The sequence below is a fragment of the Sphaerodactylus townsendi genome, linkage group LG11 (assembly GCF_021028975.2).
Source record: "Sphaerodactylus townsendi isolate TG3544 linkage group LG11, MPM_Stown_v2.3, whole genome shotgun sequence".
Lineage (NCBI taxonomy): Eukaryota > Metazoa > Chordata > Lepidosauria > Squamata > Sphaerodactylidae > Sphaerodactylus > Sphaerodactylus townsendi.
In genome coordinates this window covers 76,587,378-76,608,277 of record NC_059435.1, presented here as the reverse complement: position 1 = coordinate 76,608,277, position 20,900 = coordinate 76,587,378, and the positions used below count along the sequence as shown (strand labels likewise).

At 50.6% G+C, this 20,900-nt stretch overlaps 1 protein-coding gene across 1 annotated transcript in view; it reads right to left on the bottom strand.

The window, feature by feature from the left end:
• Positions 1–1,002: 1,002 nt before the first annotated feature.
• Positions 1,003–20,900, bottom strand: part of LOC125440842 (tumor necrosis factor receptor superfamily member 16-like) — a 64,689-nt gene continuing 44,791 nt past the window's right edge. The window contains exons 4-6 of the mRNA XM_048510887.1: positions 13,606–13,828; positions 4,908–5,053; positions 1,003–2,115 (exon numbers count right to left, since the gene is read on the bottom strand). Of these exons, the coding sequence (XP_048366844.1) occupies positions 1,811–2,115; positions 4,908–5,053; positions 13,606–13,828 (674 nt within the window). The 3' untranslated portion in view covers positions 1,003–1,810. The remainder of the gene's footprint in view (positions 2,116–4,907; positions 5,054–13,605; positions 13,829–20,900) is intronic.

Genomic DNA, 20,900 nt, shown 5'->3' with positions numbered 1-20,900 from the left:
AGCTCTGCCAACTAGCCACGAACATCTGGAGGGTCACAGGTTGGAGACCCCTGGGTTAAACCATGATGGGTGGTGGGTGGGAAGAAGAAGAAGAGTTTGGATTTCTATCCCCCTTTTCTCTCCTGCAGGAGACTCAAAGGGGCTTACAATCTCCTTGCCCTCCCCCCCTCACAACAAACACCCTGTGAGGTGGGCTGGGCTGAGAGAGTCTGAGAAGCTGTGACTAGCTCCGCGTCACCCAGCGCTGGTGTGTGTGTGGGAGTGCACATAGGCTAATCTGAATTACCCCAGATACAGCCTCCCCACAGCTCGAAGGCTGACGCAGAGCTGGGAATCAAACCCGGTTCCTCCAGATTAGATACACGAGCTCTTAACCTCCTACGCTACTGCTGCTCTCTCCCCTGTACTTGTACGGATGACTTCAGTTTGCAAAAGAAGCAGAGGGAAAGAACCAGGAAAGGGAAGGCCAAGAGGCCCACGGGGGCCCACGGGGGCCAGGGCTTGGACAGTTTTCCAGAGAAGGGGAGCAGAAGCATCAGGGTTCAAACCAAAAGACATTTCTGGGGTCAGGTCCTTGAGGCCAGCAGGCAAGAACGACGAGCACGAGGACAATCGGAAGAGGAATTCCTGTATCCCGGGTGCCCCATCACCAGAACAAGGTCACCTTCAGGGGAAACGGGACTGGGAGTGGGTGGTGGAGATTTAGACCCTGTCTGATGTATGGCCAATTGTATGTCTGATGTATGGCCAAAGGCGCCTCGCTCCCCAGCACGGCAGGGGGGCCAGTCAGGGTCATCCGGCGGGCTGGATGTGGCCCACGGGCCGTATAATGCCCAGGTCTGCCGTAGAGGAAGGCCAGGATGAAGATGCAGTAGTTGAAATGCCGTAGTTCACAAGTGTCAAACTCGCGCCCTCCAGATGTTATGGACTACAGTTCCCATCACCCCCTGCCAGAACGATGCTGGCAGGGGGTGATGGGAACTGTAGTCCATAACATCTGGAGGGCGCGAGTTTGACACCTGTGCAGTAGTTGAAATGCACACGAACATGTGCCGCTGTCTTCCACGGGAGCCGACCTTTGATCCAATGAGGTCGGCGTGGTCTATTCATCCTGGCGGTGGCTCTCTTGGGGGGGGGGGCTCTTTTGCATCATGTACCATCTGATCCATTTAACAGGCTGTCGGGGATTGAACCCGGGGCCCCCTGCCAGCAGATGCTCAACCACCCCATCACAGCCCCTCCCCACCTAGACAGGTGACTTAGCCAGAATAGCCCCCCACCCCGACAACCCGCTGAAAGAACCCTCTTTGAGGCACAGGGACCCCTGCCTGTTTGGCCCTGCTTCCTGTTCCTCCTTGGCAGACAACATCATTTCGGCCATGCTGGCAGGGGCTGATGGGAATTGTAGTCCACGAACATCTGGAGAGCCGCAGGTTGCAGACCCCTGGCCTAGACAAACCTTTCACGTCAGTACGGAAGGCCACCTGAGGAATAACCACTTGCCAACCGCACGGCATCAGCCCCTCCCACTCCACCACCACCACCCCGTGGCACCAGGTGCGATTCCTGATAAACAAGGTAGGCATTTTCATCTCTGCACTGCACCGAGGTCCTCCATCCAGCTGGGGGCAGTGTTCATATGACCCACCGCTGTCCTCTGTGATCACGGTTTGTTCAAGTGTCCATGTTTTTAAAAGTGACAAGTCCTCTTCTCCGACGTTTCCCTTTTGTGTCCCCTTCCCCCTTTTTAATAAACCCGCCCCACCCCCCGATACGAGTCCACCTGTGGTGCAACGGAGAAGCAGCCTCGTCACACTACGGAGCTGACCTCCGTGGGGGTGTTCAAGTTCTCCACCACGTCCTCTCTCTCGATGGCCACCAGGGCCGTGCACAGGGCCTCCAGAGTGGCTCCCTCCTTGGTGGACCAATCAGAGAGCAGCGTGTGGGCAGGGGCTTCCCCCCGGCCAATGGTATCCACGGTTTCCTCCTCATAGCCTAAGTGGTTGGCCAGGCAGCGCCAGTCCTTGCCATGGCCCGGTTCCTCCAGCAGCTGCTCCACCTCTTCCCGCTTGTGGGGCGGCAGGCTGGCGTAGAATCGGGGCTCGGCCTTGTGTGCTGTTCGGGGGGAAGCAGAGAAAGGGAGTGTCAAAGAGCACAATATCCATCACTGACTCGGTGCAACGTTGACACCAACTACAATACAAAGACGCGTTGCATCAACCGCTTTTCATATATTTGGGCATCACAAACAACAATAAAGTGCATACAGTGAAATTCAGTGCAAAACAAACTGTGCAAAACACTCCTTAACAATTCTCAACGATACAGCTTACAATGGTTTCAATCACAGCATTCACTTATTGTGCCTCCGATATGTCTCAATAATGTCCTCTTATGTATTGTCGAAGGCTTTCACGGCCGGAATCACTGGGGTGCTGTGTGGTTTCCGGGCTGTCTGGCCGTGTTCTAGCAGCATTCTCTCCTGACGTTTCGCCTGCATCTGTGGCTGGCATCTTCAGAGGATCTGATGGTAGGAATGGAAAGCAAGTGGAGTATATATACCTTTTGACCTCACAGTATATACTCCACTTGCTTTCCCAACATCAGATCCTCTGAAGATGCCAGCCACAGATGCAGGCGAAACGTCAGGAGAGAATGCTGCTAGAACACAGCCATACAGCCCGGAAACCACACAGCACCCAAATGTCCTCTTATATTTTTAATTGTAACGAAACTCCGTACCCATAATTTTCAAAGGGACAAAATATATTGTTCTTAGAGACTGCATATGGGCTTCAGTGCGCTGCATTTCCAATATGTCAAGCCCATATTCTGTCGCGCTGAATTACTTTACGTCTGAATGGTGAGCGGACCCGTCTGCGCCAAATCCGAATATTAAGAATGAATGGATTGCGCTATTTCGGCCGTTTTCGAACCAATCTTCTTCGGATCACACTTTAATTCGGTCAGCCATAATTGGGGTAATCATTCAAGGTGATATTCTCACATCCATTCATTTCCCCATCTAAGAGCACCCATGACCCACTGTGGAGGAACAGGGACAGTCAGTTTGTTTGTTTGTTTGTTTGTTTATGGGTTTTATATACCGCCCAACCCCTGAAGGGCTCTGTTGTGTACTTTATCATCACTACCACCTTCACACTGGACCTGTCTTACCACTTCTTTTGTGGATTCTCTGAATGTTGTTTACACTTTCCCTGTAGCCTGGATATTATTGTGCTTTGGGCTTTATGCCTACGGTTTTGCATTTTGGTTCACTACCCTGTTTCCCTGAATATAAGACATCCCCTGAAAATAAGGCGTAGTAGAGGTTTTTGCTGAAGTGCGAAATAGAAGGCATCCCCTGAAAGTAAGACGTAGCAAAGTTTTTGTTTGGAAGCATGCCCGACAAACAGAATACAGAAATATAAGACATCCCCTGAAAATAAGACATAGCGCATCTTTGGGAGCAAAAATTAATATAAGACACTGTCTTATTTTCGGGGAAACACGGTAGGTCGTTATTTTTGTTGTTTTGCTTTAGGAAGAGGAGGAGGAGGAGGAGTTTGGATTTATAACCCACCTTTCTCTCCTGTAAGGAGACACAAAGCAGCTTAAGAAAACTCCTTTCCCTTCTTTTCCCCACAACAGACTCCTTGTGAGGCGGGTGGGGCTGAGAGAGTTCCAAGAGAACTGTGACTGGCCCAAGGTCACCCAGCAGGCTTCATGTGGAGGAGCGGGGAAACAAATCTTGTTCACCAGAAGTTGTGGGGAGAAGAAGGGAAAGGAGCTTGTAAGCTGCTTTGACTCTTTCTAGGAGAGAAAGGTGGAGTATAAATCCAAACTCCTCCTCCTTCAGAACAAAGCAAGTGTAGCTTTGAGCATTTGTGCAGCCCCTTTGGCTGACCTGTGGACTGGTGTGCTTACACAGATTTGCATAATTTATTCTGCTTTTGGGCATCGTGCAAAGGATCACAGAGACTCTTGGGGGTCCTAAACACCTGCCATCGCAAAATCCTGACATTTTACCAAGCGTAAGCTTGCACTAGGGTGTTGTGGTTTTTCTGGGTTGTATGGCCGTGTTCCAGTAGCATTTTCTCCTGATGTTTCACCTGCATCTGTGGCTGGCATCTTCAGAGGATTTGATAGTACTAAAGCAAAGTTCTTTCTCCCACCCTGGACATTCTCAGGTATATTTACTCCACTTGCTTTACTACCATCAGATCCTCTGAAGATGCCAGCCACAGATACAGGCAAAACATCAGGAGAAAATGCTACTGGAACACGGCCATACAACCCGGAAAAACCACAACACCCTAGTGATTCCGGCCGTGAAAGCCTTTGACAGTACAGTAAGCTTACACAGTCTCTTAAGTCAACTTTGCAACCATAAGGATGGGAGGTTTGATTTTATACAGTGGTTTAAACATCAGTCTTGGGTTGCTGAAATCCTTGACCAGTGGTGGGATCCAAAATTTTTAGTAACAGGTTCCCATGGTGGTGGGATTCAAACTGTGGCGTAGTGCCAATGGGGCTGGGCGGGACACGACGGGGCGGGGCATTCCTGGGCGGGGCTGTGGCAAGGATGCAGCCGCTGCGCCGGTCCTTGGGTGGGAAACGAATGCACGCAGGCGCAGGCTGCCACGCACGCCGGTGCACCTCCTGCTAGACTGCTTCAAGTTCTGCACGCTACTGCTGAGAGGAGGGGCGTAACTAAGGCCAAAATCACGTGGCAAAATCCCCAATTAGTAGCCCCCTCTCAGCACACACAAATAGTTAGTAACCTACTCTCGGGAACCTGGGAGAACCTGCTGGATCCCACCTCTGTCCTTGACCCGTTTTTGCCACTTGGGCGCTGTGTGCATTTGCAAAACACGCCGCTGCTCTTGCCCTGACGCGCCCCTTACCCTTGTTGAGCTGGTGATGTTCCTGGAGGCTGTGCGTGTCGAGGAAGACCCCGCTGTCGCTGTGAAGCTTCTCGCCTTCCGGAGATGCTGCCAGCTCCCCAGCTCGAGCTTTGGCCAGCTGCTGCTTCTGCTTACAAGTGCTCCAGCTGCAGAAAAGAGAGGGAGACAGTTACCAATGATGGATTCTTCCTCAGTGATAACCAACACACCTGCATTCATCGTTCAGAAGAAGGCATGAGCTGCATGAACAAGGATCACGGCTGCGCCCATATTTGCAAAGAGACGCCGAAAGGAGGAGTGGCCTGCGAATGTAGACCTGGATTTGAACTGGCCAGGAACCAGAGAGACTGCATTTGTATGCCACATTCTACACATACTTACAGTTTCTCAAAGCGAGCAAGTAGAATTCAGGCTCTCTTATAGCTGATCTGTTAATTCAAAGCTTCCTGTTTCATTTGGGAGATTAAATGATAGTCAAATGAAATGGATAGATTTTATTAAAAAATCTCTGTTCAAACCCTTCATTTTTCATTTGGGTTTGTATACTTTATTGAGTAATGTTACAATAAAATGGCTATCACATTCATTATAAATCTTAGAGCGATAGCTTCATTAAAACTGTGCTGCATGTTAATGTTCACTACGTGAAACAGCCTGGTGGTCGACAGTTCTGAAGGTTCCCTCGTATAAGCACTATTGTTTATGTGGTCACTATTGAGATCTTTTGTTATACATTGTATATATGCTGATGCTGTTGTGCACCGCCCAGAGCCCCTTGGGGATGGGGCGGTCTACAAATCCAAATAATAAATACACAAATAAATAAATAAATAACTACCCTGTTTCCCCGAATATAAGACATCCCCTGAAAATAAGACGTAGTAGAGGTTTTGCCGAAGTGCAAAATAGAAGGCATCCCCCGAAAGTAAGGCGAAGCAAAGTTTTTGTTTGGGAGCATGCCCGACGAACAGAACTCAGAAAAGTAAGACATCCCCTGAAAGTAAGACATAGCGCATCTTTGGGAGCAAAAATTAATATAAGACACTGTCTTATATTCGGGGAAACACGGTAATATGGGGAGCAAGGGGCGGATGGCCCAGGCAGTCACCTGACTACAACAGGGCTGGGGGGTGTCCCAACCTTGGCGCACACCATTGGCATTGTGTCGGGGCAGAAAATCGCCCCACACCCCTCCCCCTTGCCCCCCCCCCCGGGCCCGGCAAAAGCCTGGAGCAGCCGGGGTGTTTTTTCAGCTGGCAAAGAGCAGCTGACTGAATTAAGGTAAGTGGGAAGGGGGGGGGGTCCGCGTGGGGGCAGGGCCCATGTGGGAGGCAGGTCCCAGGCGCCATTTTGCCCCAGGTGCCATTCCCCCCCCCCACGCCTCTGGGCCCAGGTCGGCTTGATCTCATCAGATTATGGAAGCGGGGCAGGGTCAGTCTTGGTTAGGGCTTGGATGGATGGGAGACCACCACGAAAGCCCAGGGCTGCTACACTTCTGGGCACCGCAATTCAAGAAGGAGAGTGACAAGCTGGAACAGGTCCAGAGGAGGGCGACCAAAATGGCAAAAGGTCTGGAATCCCTGCCCTATGACAGTGATGGCGAACCTTTTCGAGACCGAGTGCCCAAATTGCAGCCCAAAACCCACTTATTTATTGCAAAGTGCCAACACGGCAATTTAACCTGAATATTGAGGTTTTAGTTTAGAAAAAACAGTTGGTTCCGAGGTGCGCGTTACTCAGGAGTAAGCCTGGTGAAGCAACCATGCAATGCTTCCAATGGGAGAATCGCGACCCTAGGAGGGTTTACTCAGAAGCAAGCCTCATTGCCAGCAACCGAGCTCACTCCCAGGTAAAGAATTGTGCCCGGGTCAACCTAGATGTGTGTGTGGGGGGGTGATTTTCTGCCCCGCCCATGATGAACTCTGGGCGTGCGTGCCCACAGAGAGGGCTCTGAGTGCCACCTCTGGCACCCGTGCCAGAGGTTCACCACCACTGCCCTATGAGGAGAGACTTAGGGAGCTGGGGATGTTTAGGTTGGTGAAGAGAAGGTTAAAAGGTGACATGATAGCCATGTTTAGATATTTGAAGGGATGCCATGTTGGTGAGGGATCAAGTTTGTTTTCTGCGGCTCCAGAGACTGGGACCAGGAGTAATGGATTCAAGGTGCAGCAAAAGAGATTCCACATAAACATCAAGAAGAACTTCCTGACCATCAGGGTTGTTCGACAGTGGAATTCGTTGCCTCGGAGTGTGGTGGAGTCTCCTTCTTTGGAGGTTTTTAAAGAGAGGCTGGGTGGCCATCTGTCAGGAGTGCTTTGATTGTGTGTTCCTGCATAGCAGGGGGTTGGTCTTGATGCCCCTTGGGGTCTCTTCCAACTCTATGATTCAAACCACCTCTGTTGATCTCCTGCACTGAAAACCATGTATGTGTGTGTGGTGGTGGGGGGGGGGGGGGCACAAGTCAGCTGCCACTTGATAGCACTTTACATGAACAGAGAACGATCCCAATCCCCAATAACGCCTCCATTAATGCAGCCAGCCCTGCCCTCTCTCCAAACCATGAATCCCCCCCACCAATACAGGGATTCGAGGGGGGGGGGGTGTTACAGAGCTCCTCTGCACTATAGCAAATGCTAAAGGGAACGCGGAGGACCGAGAGTCTCTTTTCTCCACAGGCTCTCAAAGGCTGGGATAATGAGACCCGCATTTATTCCCTCCCCTGCTGGCATCCGAAGACAGATGGCTCCGAAATTCCAGCCACAGGGAGGAATGCCACAGCCGAGCGGGAAACAGCTGGGGGGGGGGGCAGGGACAGAGTGGAAAGCAGGAGAAGCGGGGGGGTGGGGGGTGGGGGTGGGAGAAGAAAGCCAAAGTCAGTGGGAAGATGGGGGGGGGGGAGGTAAAGAGCCCAGACAGAGGACATATCAGCGCCGTTCCAAGATATTCGATTGCTGCAGCAAGCGAAGATAAAGCATAAAAGGGCGGCCCCGAAGCAAGAGAGTTCCCAGGCCTGGATTAAAACGGGGCGGAAACACCAAAGGTTGGAAAAACAGCGCGCCGTTGTGGGTTTTCCAGGTTGCATGGCCGTGTTCCGGTAGCACAGCCATACAACCCGGAAAACCCACAACATCCTAGCGATTCTGGCCATGAAAGCTGTGGACAATACAACAGGAAAAGAGTCGCACCTGCTGCCCTGGCCCCCGCCCCCCCCCCCGCCCCCATTTCTCCCCTCCACCCTAAAGATTCTATCCAAAGCTGGAGGTGAGAGCTGCAAGTTCACACAGGCGCGGATCACACTTTTTTCATCACCGCAAGATTATTGGACATTCCCGGCTGGTTTGTGCAGGCCTGGGCAGATCTTGATGCGTCTCTTTCTTGCACGATCATGCCCTCGATACCTCCCCATCAAATGTGCAAATGGACGCCTTGGGGAAACCCTGCCCTTGAGGGGCAAAATGTGTTTTTGCACACGAGTCACTGTTTACCGGCCCGGTCCGTGGAAGGGTTGCTCGCCACTGCATGCACAAACTAATTTCGTTAATGAATGTGGGGATGCAGGACGCTTAGTGAGTTCCGTTCGCACACACGGGTTGTTGTTTGAGTCATTAAGCAGGGGTACGAATGAGCCTCCAGTGCGCTCGGTGCACACAAGACTGCCGGGTTCAGACCAGGGAGATCCACCTTAGCCTAAAACACTGAACGTTCAGGGCTACTTCACACACACGCTACAGGGGTCAGTGCTATCAGTCACAGACCAGGAAAGGGATTTGGGCGTCTTAGTGGATAGTTCCATGGGAATGTCAACTCAACACATGGCAGCTGTGAAAAAGGCAAACTCTATGCTGGGGATCATTAGGAAAGGAGTTGAGAATAAAACTGCAAGGATTGTCATGCCCTTATATGAAACCCGTGGATGCGCACCAAGCGCTTGGAGTCCTGTGTCCAGTTCTGGTCGCCACATCTCAAAAAGGATATCGAAGAGATAGAAAAAGTGCAGGGAAGGGCAACGAGGATGATTGAGGGACTGGGGCACCTTCCTTATGAGGAGAGGCTGCAGCGTTTGGGACTCTTTAGTTTGGAGAGGAGACGTCTGAAGGGGGATATGATTGAAGTCTATAAAATTATGCATGGGGTAGAAAATGTTGACAGAGAGAAATTGTTCTCCCTTTCTCACAATACTAGAACCAGGGCATACATTGCTGAAAATGCTGGGGGGAAGAATTAGGACTAATAAAAGGAAACACTTCTTCACGCAACGTGTGATTGGTGTTTGGAATATGCTGCCACAGGAGGTGGTGATGGCCGCTAACCTGGATAGCTTGAAAAGGGGCTTGGACAGATTTATGGAGGAGAAGTCGATTTATGGCTACCAATCCTGATCCTCCTTGATCTGAGATTGCAAATGCCTTAGCAGACCAGGTGCTCAGGAGCAGCAGCAGCAGAAGGCCATTGCTTTCACCTCCTGCAGGTGAGCTCCCAAAGGCACCTGGTAGGCCACTGCGAGTAGCAGAGAGCTGGACTAGATGGACTCTGGTCTGATCCAGCAGGCTAGTTCTTATGTTCTTATGTGATGCGTGAGTCTTTCCTGCGTAGTCCCAGGGAGCTGCTTTCTGGCCCAGGCTGTGCTTCATGAACCACAGGGCCATTCTGGGAGGCAATCCAGAGCAGGGGAGACTTGGGTGGGGCCGCATTGCTGCTGCTGCTCCAAACGGTCTCCTAGATTCCTGCGCTATTAGGCACACCTACAGGTGACAGATGACTCCGTAGGAACGACGGCTCCAACCAAAATATTCCCTCCAAAGGAGCCAGTGTGGTGTAGTGGTTAAGAGCAGGTGCTCTCTAATCTGGAGAACCAGGTTTGATTCCCCACTGTGCTGCCTGAGCTGTGGAGGCTTATCTGGGGAACCAGATTAGCTTGTGCACTCCAACTCCTACCTGCTGGGTGACTTCGGGCTAGTCACAGTTCTTCTGAGCTCTCTCAGCCCCACCCACCTCACAGGGTTTGTTGTGTGTGTGGGGGGGGGGGGAAGGGAAAGGAGCTTGTAAGAGCCTTTGAGTCTTCTTACAGGAGAGAAAGGAGGTGTATAAATTCAAACTCTTCTTCCCTAGGCAGCTGATTCCACTGTTGCACAACTCTTACTGTAACACATTTTTTCCTAAGAAGAAGAGTATGGATTTATATCCCCCTTTCTCTCCTGCAGGAGACTCAAAGGGGCTTACAATCTCCTTGCCCTTCCCCCCCCCCCCCACAACAAACACCCTTTGAGGTGGGTGGGGCTGAGAGAGCTCCGAGAAGCTGTGACTAGCCCAAGGTCACCCAGCTGGTGTGTTTGGGAGTGCACAGGCTAATCTGAATTCCCCAGATAAGCCTCCACAGCTCAGGCGGCAAAGCTGGGAATCAAACCCGGTTCCTTCAGATCAGAGTGCACCTGCTCTCAGCCACTACGCCACTGCTGCTCTAACAGCCAGTTGGAACTTTTCTCCCATAATTTATGCCCGTTATTACGCTTCTTCTCCTCTGCTGCCAACAGGAGCAGCTCCCTACCCTCCTCGAAGGGACAGCCCTTCAGATACTTCCAGAGAGCAACCGTGCCTCTTCTCAATCTCCTCTTCTCCAGACTAAACATCCCCAAGTCCCAAAGCCTTTCTCCCCAGGGCCGGGTCTCAGGGTCCCTGATCACCCTTGCCGCTCCCCTCTTGACCTGCCCCATTCTTCCCAAATCCCTTTTGAAGTGAGGCCTCCAGAACTGAACACAATACTTCCAGCGAGGCCTGACCAAGGCAGCGTACAGTGGGACTAGGAAAGTGATGGCAGACCTTTTTGAGACCGAGTGCCCAAATTGCAACCCAAAACTCACTTATTTATGGCAAAGTGCCAACACGGCAATTTAACCTGAATACTGAGCTTATAGTTTAGAAATAATGGTTTGCTCCGAGGTGTGCATTACTCAGGAGTAAACTTGGTGGTAGTCAGTGTCTTTGCTTTGAAGCAACCGCGCAACTCTTCCAACGAGTGAATCACGACCCTAGGAGGGTTTACTCAGAAGCAAGCCCCATTGTCAGCAACTGAGCTTACTCCCAGGTAAAGGATCACACTTTAGTTCAGCGCATGAAAATCAGTGGGGTTTAACAGCGCTTAACAGGGTTACCTACACTGCTTCCCCAAAATTAGGTCTTAGGTTTAATGCTAATAATCGAGTCCAGTGGCCCAGGCCAGCCTAGATGTGTGCCCACAGAGAGGGCTCTGAGTGCCACCTCTGGCACCCGTGCCAGAGGTTCGCCACCACCGGACTAGAACCTCTCGGGATTTGGATGTTATGCCTCTCCTGATACACCCCAGGCGGCAGGCTCTCCTGAGGAGCAGACCTTGAAACGAGATTGGTTGTGGTGGGCTTTCCGGGCTGCGTGGCTGTGGTCCGGTGGATCTTGTTCCTAACGTTTCGCCTACATCTAAGACTGGCATCTTCAGAGAGCCCTCCGGGGAAGAGGCGGCCTATATAAATCTAAAATATAAATAAATAAAATATATCACCTCTGTGATACAGCTCTGTAGATGCCAGCCATAGATGCAGGCAAACATTAGGAACAAGATCTACCAGACCACGGCCACGCAGCCCGGAAAACCCACCACAACCAGTTGAGTCCGGCTGTGAAAGCTTTCGAAAATACCTTAAAACAAGAGTCTGTTGTCCAACACCCTGAGTCGGTCTTCCTGTTACCTACCCCACAGATGCAGGCTCAATAGAAAACAGAAACAGGTGGGGGGCAGAGGGACCCCCTTTCCCAAGGGGGGCTGCAGTCCTAGAGACCCTGATTCTCCTCAGTTGGCAAGGAGGAGGCAACTCTGAACGCAGCAGATGCGGCACAATAAGGGGGGGGTGGGCGGCCGTGGAGGAGGATTCTCGATCGGGGTCTCTCGGTGTGAGCGGAATATAACGAGTGTCCCCAAGTGGGGGAGAGCCAGCGTGGAGGGAAATAAATCCGTCCGAAAGGCAGACACAAAGAAGAGGCTTTGCGCTTTCCAATAGAACAGCAAGTGGCTGGGAATCCTTTCAGCGAAAAGCTCCATTAATCTCCGCCTTTCTCACCGGCACAGAGAAGAGGCCGGTCTAATCTTGGCCTGCGGAGCCCGGAGAGAGGTTTAATCCTATTCAGGGGCTGGGCCCCAGCAGCGAGCCGGACGCAGCAGGGGACGCAAGGGGACAGCTCAGCCCCTGCTCCCGCTAAGAGTGTCTGGACTGTGTGCGTGCATTTTTCTATAGCTCCATGGCCGCGGCTGCTCGCCCGGGCTTTTGAGAGCTCGCTTGGCCAAACACCTGTTCCGCTGGCGTGAAGGACGGGGGAAAGGGAGAAAGCCCTGCTCTTTCCTCGCTCGGCACGTATGTGCGCGCAAGAGAGAGATGTGCTGACGTGTGATCCTGAAACACTGTTTAGCCCTTGAGCTGCAAGGGGTTTTGCTAGAGGGTCACTTCGAAGAGACCAAGGGGTCAAGGGTCAAAAGAAAGGATTCATGCCGTTTTGCAACGTCCCAGATGGAAGGAGAGCCAGAGTGGCGCTGAGGTTAAGACAGAGGTGGGATCCAGCAGGTTCTCACAGGTTCCCGAGAGTAGGTTACTAATTATTTGTGTGTGCCGAGAGGGGGTGACTAATGGGTGATTTTGCCACGTGATTTTTGCCTTAGTTACGCAGTGGCGTAGGAGTGTTAAGAGTTACACAGTGGCATAGGAGGTTAAGAGCTCGTGTATCTAATCTGGAGGAACCGGGTTTGATTCCCAGCTCTGCCGCCTGAGCTGTGGAGGCTTTTCTGGGGAATTCAGATTAGCCTGTACACTCCCACACACGCTAGCTGGGTGACCTTGGGCTAGTCACAGCTTCTCGGAGCTCTCTCAGCCCCACTCACCTCACAGGGTGTTTGTTGTGAGGGGGGGAGGGCAAGGAGATTGTCAGCCCCTTTGAGTCTCCTTATAGGACAGAAAGGTGGTGTATAAATCTAAACTCTTCTTCTTCTTCCTCTCAGCAGTAGCGCGCAGAACTGGAAGCAGTCTAGCAGGAGGTGCACTGGCGAGCGTGGCAGCCTGCGCCTGCGTGCATTCGTTTCCCGCCCAAGGACCGGCGCAGCGGCTGCGTCTTCGCCACAGCCCCGCCCAGGAATGCCCCGCCCTCAGAATGCACGGCCACGCCCCCATCGTGCCCCGCCCAGCCCCATTGGCGCTACGCCACAGTTTGAATCCCACCACCCTGGGAACCTGTTACTAAAATTTTGGATCCCACCACTGGGTTAAGAGCAGGTGGACTCTGATCTGGAGAACCAGGGTTGATTCCCCTCTTCTCCACATGAGCAGGGGAGCCTTATGTGGTGAAGAGGATTTGTTTCCCCGCTCCTACACATGAAGCCTGCTGGGTGACCTTGGGCTTGAGCCCCACCTGCCTCACAAGGTGTCTGTTGTGGGGAGAGGAAGGGAAAGGAATTTGTCAGCCCCTCTGAGTCTGCTTACAGGAGAGAAAAGGGGGATATAAATCCAAACTCCTCTTCTTCATCTTGGCCAAATTGGGCCACTCCGAACGCAATCACCCCTGCACACGCAACGTTAGCACATCAGAGCAATCCCGGCCTGAGCTACGGACCTGAGTGAGGGATTATTATGGGATGCACTTCGGATCTCCCCCCCCCTCCCCATTCCAAGTGTGCTGCACGTACCATTTGAAAGCAACGTAGGCGAGAAGTCCCACTACTACGGCTGCTAGGATGGAGCAGTAGACAGGAATGATGTTATTGCTCTGGTCTTCGGCCAAAGGAGGGACAAACTCCGAGGAGGAAGTATTTTGAGAAGGGCCGTCCTCTGAATCCGGAAGCGATGCTCTTTTGGGGAATTCCTTCCGGGAGTCTCCCTCGGTGCGCTTCAGGATCTGCAGCTCTTTGTCTGTGGTACAATGCGAACAAAAGCGTTAACCACGGAGGTGGACGTGCCCTTCGACAAGCACAGCGGATGTGCCCACGGCAGCGATTGCAACAGACACGTGAGAAGTAAAATGGTTGCCTCCCAGTTGACGCTGACATAACACAAATAAAACATCTTGCAAACATTTAAAAATGAACTGTTTCTTTTGGATGGGTGACCTTGGGCTTGAGCTTAAAACTGTCTTCAAGGATAAGGTGACCAGATGGTCACCTTTGTAAACCGGGACAAGCGGGTAGGTGGGCGGCTGCGCACGCGCAGCCGCAAGAGCGCACTGCCTTCTGGGGCGCTCCCGTTTCCCGCCCTGTAACAGGCACCCAAGAAGGCAGTGCTCCTGAGGCCGCGTGCGCGGGAGGCTGCCGCACTGCCTTGCGCCCCAGAAGGCAGTGCGGCAGCCTTCCAAAAATCGGGCCACTTCAAAAAACCCACGGGACGCGGGACAAATTGTTTTAAGGTGGGACTGTCCCGCCAAAAGCGGGACGTCTGGTCAGCCTATTCAAGGAGTCCGTTTGCATATTTTCTTTGTGATTTTCCAGAGCTCAAGTTGAGCTCTGCCGTCACACGAGCACAGCAGCGCTGCAAAGGTGCTAACTATGCTTTCAGTGTTACACAGAGTTGGGGCTTCGACCAAAAGTTGTGCTTTGTGACCTGGAAGAGCTGTTTCGTAATCCCGGCTGTGCAGAGACTATTCTGTTCACTTGGCGGCATGGGAAAGGGACACTGGTTGTGCTCCCGGATCCTCCGTGGAGTATATTTCAGAGCTAAGCAAAAGTTCGGAGAATCGTGGCCAAAGACTCCAATTGGCCATGCTGGCAGGGACTGATGGGAATCGTAGTCCATGAACATCTGAGGTGCCAGAGTTGGACACCCCTGCTCTAGGGCATAGTTGTCAAACTTGCAGCCCTCCAGATGTTATGGACTACAGCTCCCATCATCCCCTGCCAGCATGATGCTCTAGGGCAACTTTACCCAGGAAGTGGGAACAGAGCTGCAGATTGAATGGCCTACTGGTCTACTCTAAGTAATGCACTTAGATACTAAGCAAACAATCTTAAACAGGTCTACTCCAAATCTTACCCTTGGGCACCAGCAGCAGCTGCCACCCCGACACAAGGAAAATGCACAGAGGAAGTGCTCTTAGGACTGCAGTGGACGTTAGAAGGTAGAAAAACCCCTGATTTCAAACTCGTGTCTTCACCAACTTGCAATCCAGCGTTTCTCAGCCACAGTCGCCTACCTTACAGAGTTATCGGTAGGATGACTGAGCTAACAAAGTACATGAAGAGCTTTAAAGCACCAAGGGGCCAAATCGACTTTGTTATTATTTTAGGCTGTTAACAGTGATCTCAGGCCCAGGACAAATTGCCAGTACTCTGCACATGTCCAGAAACCTCCCCAATTTACATCATTTATTCTTTTTCCAGAATTTGGAGGCCATCCAGCTGTTGATGTCTCCTGCTGTCGGAAGTGGACTGGCCCTTCTCTTGCTGGGAAAGTTTATTTGTTTGTTTGTTTATTATATTTTTAGACCGCCCTCCCCAGTAGGCTCAGGGTGGTGTAAATCATAATTAAAACAGAAGGAGAAGGAGAAGGAGAAGGAGAAGGAGAAGGAGAAGGAGAAGAAGAAGAAGAAGAAGAGGAGGAGGAGGAGGAGGAGGAGGAGGAGGAGTTTGGATTTATATCCCCCCTTTCTTTCCTGTAGGAGACTCAAAGGGGCTGACAATCTCCTTGCCCTTCCCCCCTCACAACAAACACCTTGTGAGGTGGGTGGGGCTGAGATAGTTCCGAGAAGCTGTGACTAGCCCAAGGTCACCCAGCTGGCGTGTGTGGGAGTGCCCAGGCTAATCTGAATTCCCCAGATAAGACTCCACAGCTCAGGCGGCAGAGCGGGGAATCAAACCCGGTTCCTCCAGATTAGTTACACGAGCTCTTAACCTCCTACGCAACTGCTGCTCTTTACAGTAGTTCCATCTGTAATTTAAAACAATCAATTGGCGACAGTTCCCTCCCCCCTTTGTGTGATAGTGGGGAGGGGGGTATATGCCGTGCAGAGGGGACCAAACACAGACTGTAGTAGTGAGGATCTTCACATCAGTCATTAGATCACATTTGACGTTTTTGTGCTTTCCCAAGTGAATTAAAATTTCTTCTCTCTCTCTCTCTCACACACACACACACACAACACAGAGAGTGCTGAATAGCTAATTCATGTGAGCCCATCTCAGCTAGGAAATCATAGCTGCCTCCAGGGTGGGTTGACCAGGACTTCATTAGATTCTCCACGACAAAGGTTTCTCTGCTGGGCGTTTAGCAGTCCGCCTCAGAAACTGTGCAGGCCTGGAAGGAAATATCTCTGGAATCCGTGCAGACGGGGGGCTCTGCGTAGGCTGCCTATATGGTCTGGGGCTGCTGGCTCCAGGTTGGAAAATTCCTCAAGATTTGGAGGTCGAGTTTGAAGAAGGCAAGATCAAACGAACCTGCTTTCGAACTCCACTCTGGTCAGGTGGAGTTTGTGGGGAGGATGTGTGTGAAGCCAACAGTATAAAGCTGGAGCCGGTCACGGTCATGATTTAAAATACCTCTATCGTATCCCCCCGCTGCCCTCCCCTACAACTGCCGACTGTTTGAAAACCACTCTTTGGGGCTTTCCCCACTGACAGAGTTGAACTGGTTTCTACCTAGGTTCGCCTCAGTGAATCCCCACTGCCACCGAGCTCAACATTGTTTTGTCTCAGTTCCACCACCCCTCAGAACTGCGCCATCCTTGTCGCAGTTATGAACTACGCTTTTCGGCCGGAACAAGGTCGATACCGCTTCGAAGCGGGGAAGCATCGAAATGACACCTCATCCGTTCAACCAATCACGAGCCGCTTTTGTGGCATGCGCAGAACGGGAGAGTCGTGGCGGGCAGAAAGCCCATGTAACTGTAAACTGTAAAAACTGTTTAAAAAAAGAATGCTCCCGTTTCCCGCCGTAACACAAGCGCCAATCACGATCGAGGAGCGAAACAGGCACCAAGATGATCCCGCCCACTTAGCTCGGTTCCAGGGGGCCAACTCAGTTGCTGTGGGGACAGCCTGGAATCGCCCTCCACTGAAGGGAACCGAGTCGACCTTAGCTCCCTTCTGTAGTGGGGAAAGCCATAGCGTTTCTCTGACTCTTGGGCTTCTTACGGCTTTTCTGGAACTGTGTGCCAAAGAGCTCTGTGCCACCAGAAAGCTTGCACTGCTCTTGCGAACGCTTCCCTTATTTTGCACCTCTCCTTTGGAAGGAGGCAACAGCTCCCAGCCATCCCACACCTCTGTCCAGCAGTTGGAAAAAAAGTCAAAACCGAGCTTCGTGGGCCAAAAGTGTTATTGCTGTCTCCTCCGCCCTCTTTTGGGAGTTGGGTTTTCGAGTAATACTTGCTTTTTTGTCTGTTGGGACAGAGTCTCTTCGGGTTGCCCCTAATCCTCTTTTGTCCCATGGGCCTGTCTCTAATCCCACTTGGCTAAGGCAGCGGTAGAGGGGTGAAGAGGCCTGGGCGGCGGGGGGGCTCTCTTCTTCATGCTGCTGTTCATGCCGTTCTCTCCTGTGTGGTATAGCAAGGGCCTGCCGTGGCCGCCGTGGCCCACTGTGGACCAGTGTCGTCGTCACCCCGCCGTCCTGCACTTTTGGGGAGCCATTTTCTGTGCGGTTCCCCATCCTTTGTAGGATTCTTTGTTTTTAAATGGGAGTTGCCTCTTCTTAGCGAGAGGCAGAAGGGCCGGCAGGGCAAACGAAGACGGCTTGAATAGAACAGCAGGGGAACCCGGCTTCCACCAGCGATATTATAGCAGCGAAAAGATTACTGTTCCGGATGACTGTGGTCGGGCCAATTCAGACACAGACACGCACATAGGACGTCTTAGGGGTCTCGTTCGCCTTGCTACGTGAAATTATCAATCTCCTGGCAAGAGAAACGCCTCAACAACGTTTGTGCTTCTCCTATTCTAAATAATCTTCCCTAAATTGACTAGAATCTGATGTCTATTACCTGAGAATTTCCCCTCCATTTCCCCTTTTTAATTAAAACGTCGTTATTTACATTGTTAGCACGGCATTGCTTAAAAGGAAATAACGCCATCCGTTGATTTTAGCGCCAATAGTTAAAGGAGAATGATGACTTCCCAGTAATGCTAAAAGATTGTGCCCATGTAATGATGGCTCAGTTGAATCTCTGGCCCACCAATTACTACACTGTCTCAGATTCAAGGAAATCAGATCCAAGTATGTGAATCTTACTCCTTTACATTTACCCCATCTCCCCGATTTAATTAGATTATGCTACATTGGACAATCCTGATCCTTCCCTCTGTATTATAGTGGCAGACTTTCTCCTGGAAATTACTAAACGCCAGTAGATTTCCTTCGACCTAACATTTATTTCCTGTATTGTATATGCTTTTTAATCCGTTTTTTATTATTGTTGTACTGTTGTCTATGCCAATGAAGGCTTCCTATGTGAACTTCCCAGGAATTATTTCTTTCCAAAAAGAAGGAGGCCCTTTTAAGAAGGATCTCATAATCAATAAAGGTTCCAATATTTATAGGTTTTCAAAATCATCTTGAAACAGTGGCCAGCTGTCCTACCTGACAGAGCTGACAATTGTGATTAGTAATATGCTTAATTAATTATATTTAAAAAAAATTTTAAAACATTTTTGTAAACATTCTTAATAGATATTTGTATTGTATTTTAGATCAAAAAATGCACTTGCGTTAAATTATTGCATGTAAGCACTTTAGCACTGACGAAGAACCGAAAACGCTCGTAGCGCATAGCATTTTGCATATCTTTGAAGAGTGCGGTTTTGCATATCATTGAAGATTGCTGTAATTTGCTGAAGACTGCGTGCTTTAGAAGAAGTGGTTGGACACCAAAAACAAGAGCGTTAAATGAGCTCTTGTAAAACATAGTGCATATTACTGTTCAAATGCGTTACTTTGCATAAGTTTACACGAATGTAACAGCTGGAACTATATACTCAAGAACTTCGGCAATTGCTGTGAAAATTTCCTGTGGGCGTGACATCTCCGTACTAGGTGTTATGTTGGGACTACGACACCAAGTAGCAGCTAATGAACAATTTGCTTGATGACCTGGATGTGATGTGTCGGTTCACTTAAGAAATATCAACACACCGGAGGACATAAGCTGCCATTTAAATCTTGTCCCCGACGAATTGTGTTTCCTTAGCCGTCTGTGACGTTTAACAGAAATCATTCATGAAAGGTTCCGGGTACTTATGAATGAATCTGATGCAAAGTACGCATTTTGTATGACACAATTAATGGTTGTTTAGGAATGTGTATTGTATTACTCTGGCTAAATACTAATATAACAGAAATTTAATATCACATTGTGTGCTTCCTTGCCAATTTGGCAAGTAATTTTTTTTGGGGGGGGGATTGGCTCCCTTTTTCCTTGTGTTTCAGATTGTATCCTTTACTTGCCTTTCACTGGTATCTCCCAGCCAATATTCTCCATCTTTGAATTTCTGAGTTGAGATATGCTTGCCCTTTGCAGGCGCTTCTCGCACCTGGGCCCCAACACATAGCTAGTGATTCTAATTATACTATTTCTAATCTATCCGAGGCCATGTTATGTTATTACTCCTCTGTTTCTTGCTCCTTCCCAAAACCGTGCTTATTCTGGGTCTCTGGACTCCGTATGCAACACTTTTAGCTAAGAGACCAGACCAGCCCAAATTCCAACCTACAGAAGCAACTCCTACTAAGAACATAAGAACTAGCCTGCTGGATCAGACCAGAGTCCATCTAGTCCAGCACTCTGCTACTTGCAGTGGCCCACCAGGTGCCTTTGGGTGCTCACACGCAGGAGGTGAAAGCAATGGCCTTCTGCGGCTGCTGCTCCCGAGCACCTGGTCTGCTAAGGCATTTGCAATCTCAGATCAAGGAGGATCAAGATTGGTAGCCATAGATCAACTTCATAAATCTGTCCAAGCCCTTTTTAAAGCTATCCGGGTTAATGGCCATCACCCCCTCCTGTGGCAGCATATTCCAAACACCAATCACACGTTGCGTGAAGAAGTGTTTCCTTTGATTAGTCCTAATTCTTCCCCCCAGCATTTTCAATGGATGCTCATTTTTCAGTGTGAGGGTAATGATAATGCCCCACCTTACAGGGTTAGTATAAAGATTACATGTTGCCCTTTGAATAGGGGATAGACTCAGAGTGATTATCAAGGATTGATAGTGCTGAATATGTCGCACTTCGCCGATTCTCAGCCATCGTTACAGCAGGCCTGTAAGGTGGGCCCATATGACGATCCTGTCTTGCAGTGAAGGGATCAGGAGACAACTGACTCCCCCAGTCACAGCCAGGACTCCTTTGAGGTGCCAGTTTTGGTTTTAGGGTTGCCAGATGGGAGACCTCCAGGAGTTAGGGCCGATCTTCAGACAACGGAAATCCATTTCCCTGGATAAAATGGCTACTTTTGGAGGGTAGCATTATCCCTCTCCCCACAAGCCCAGACCCACCCTGGATTTCCAGGGGTTTTCCAGCTCAAGAGCTGGCAAATCTACCGATATTTCACTTACAGTTCCCATCATCCCCTGCCAGCCTGGTGCTGGCAGGGGATGATGGGAACTGTAGTCCATAACATCTGGAGGGCCACGAGTTTGACACCTGTGACTTGAGAGATCGGAAGGACCGAACAGAGAGAGGGGAGCGATTTCCGGGTAAAGAACGAGGAGTGCAAAGGCTCTGACTATATGTTTTGTGACTCCTTACTCCCGTGCAGTTTTACTCAGAAGTCCTGCTGATTTTCTTTAGCAAGGCTTACTACTTCCCAAGTAATCGTGTGTAGGAGTGTGAGCTCGGGGATGCGAACTCTCTAGTTCAGGCCTGCCTAGCACGTGTGCATTTGTGGCTGTTTTCCTATTGAAAGCCTGAGAGCCAGGAAAGCTCTGCAGTTCAGAGAGGCAACGGGCACCCTCCCAGCCTCCCCCACACACACACACACACAGCTCCTCTCAACTGTCAGCACTTCCC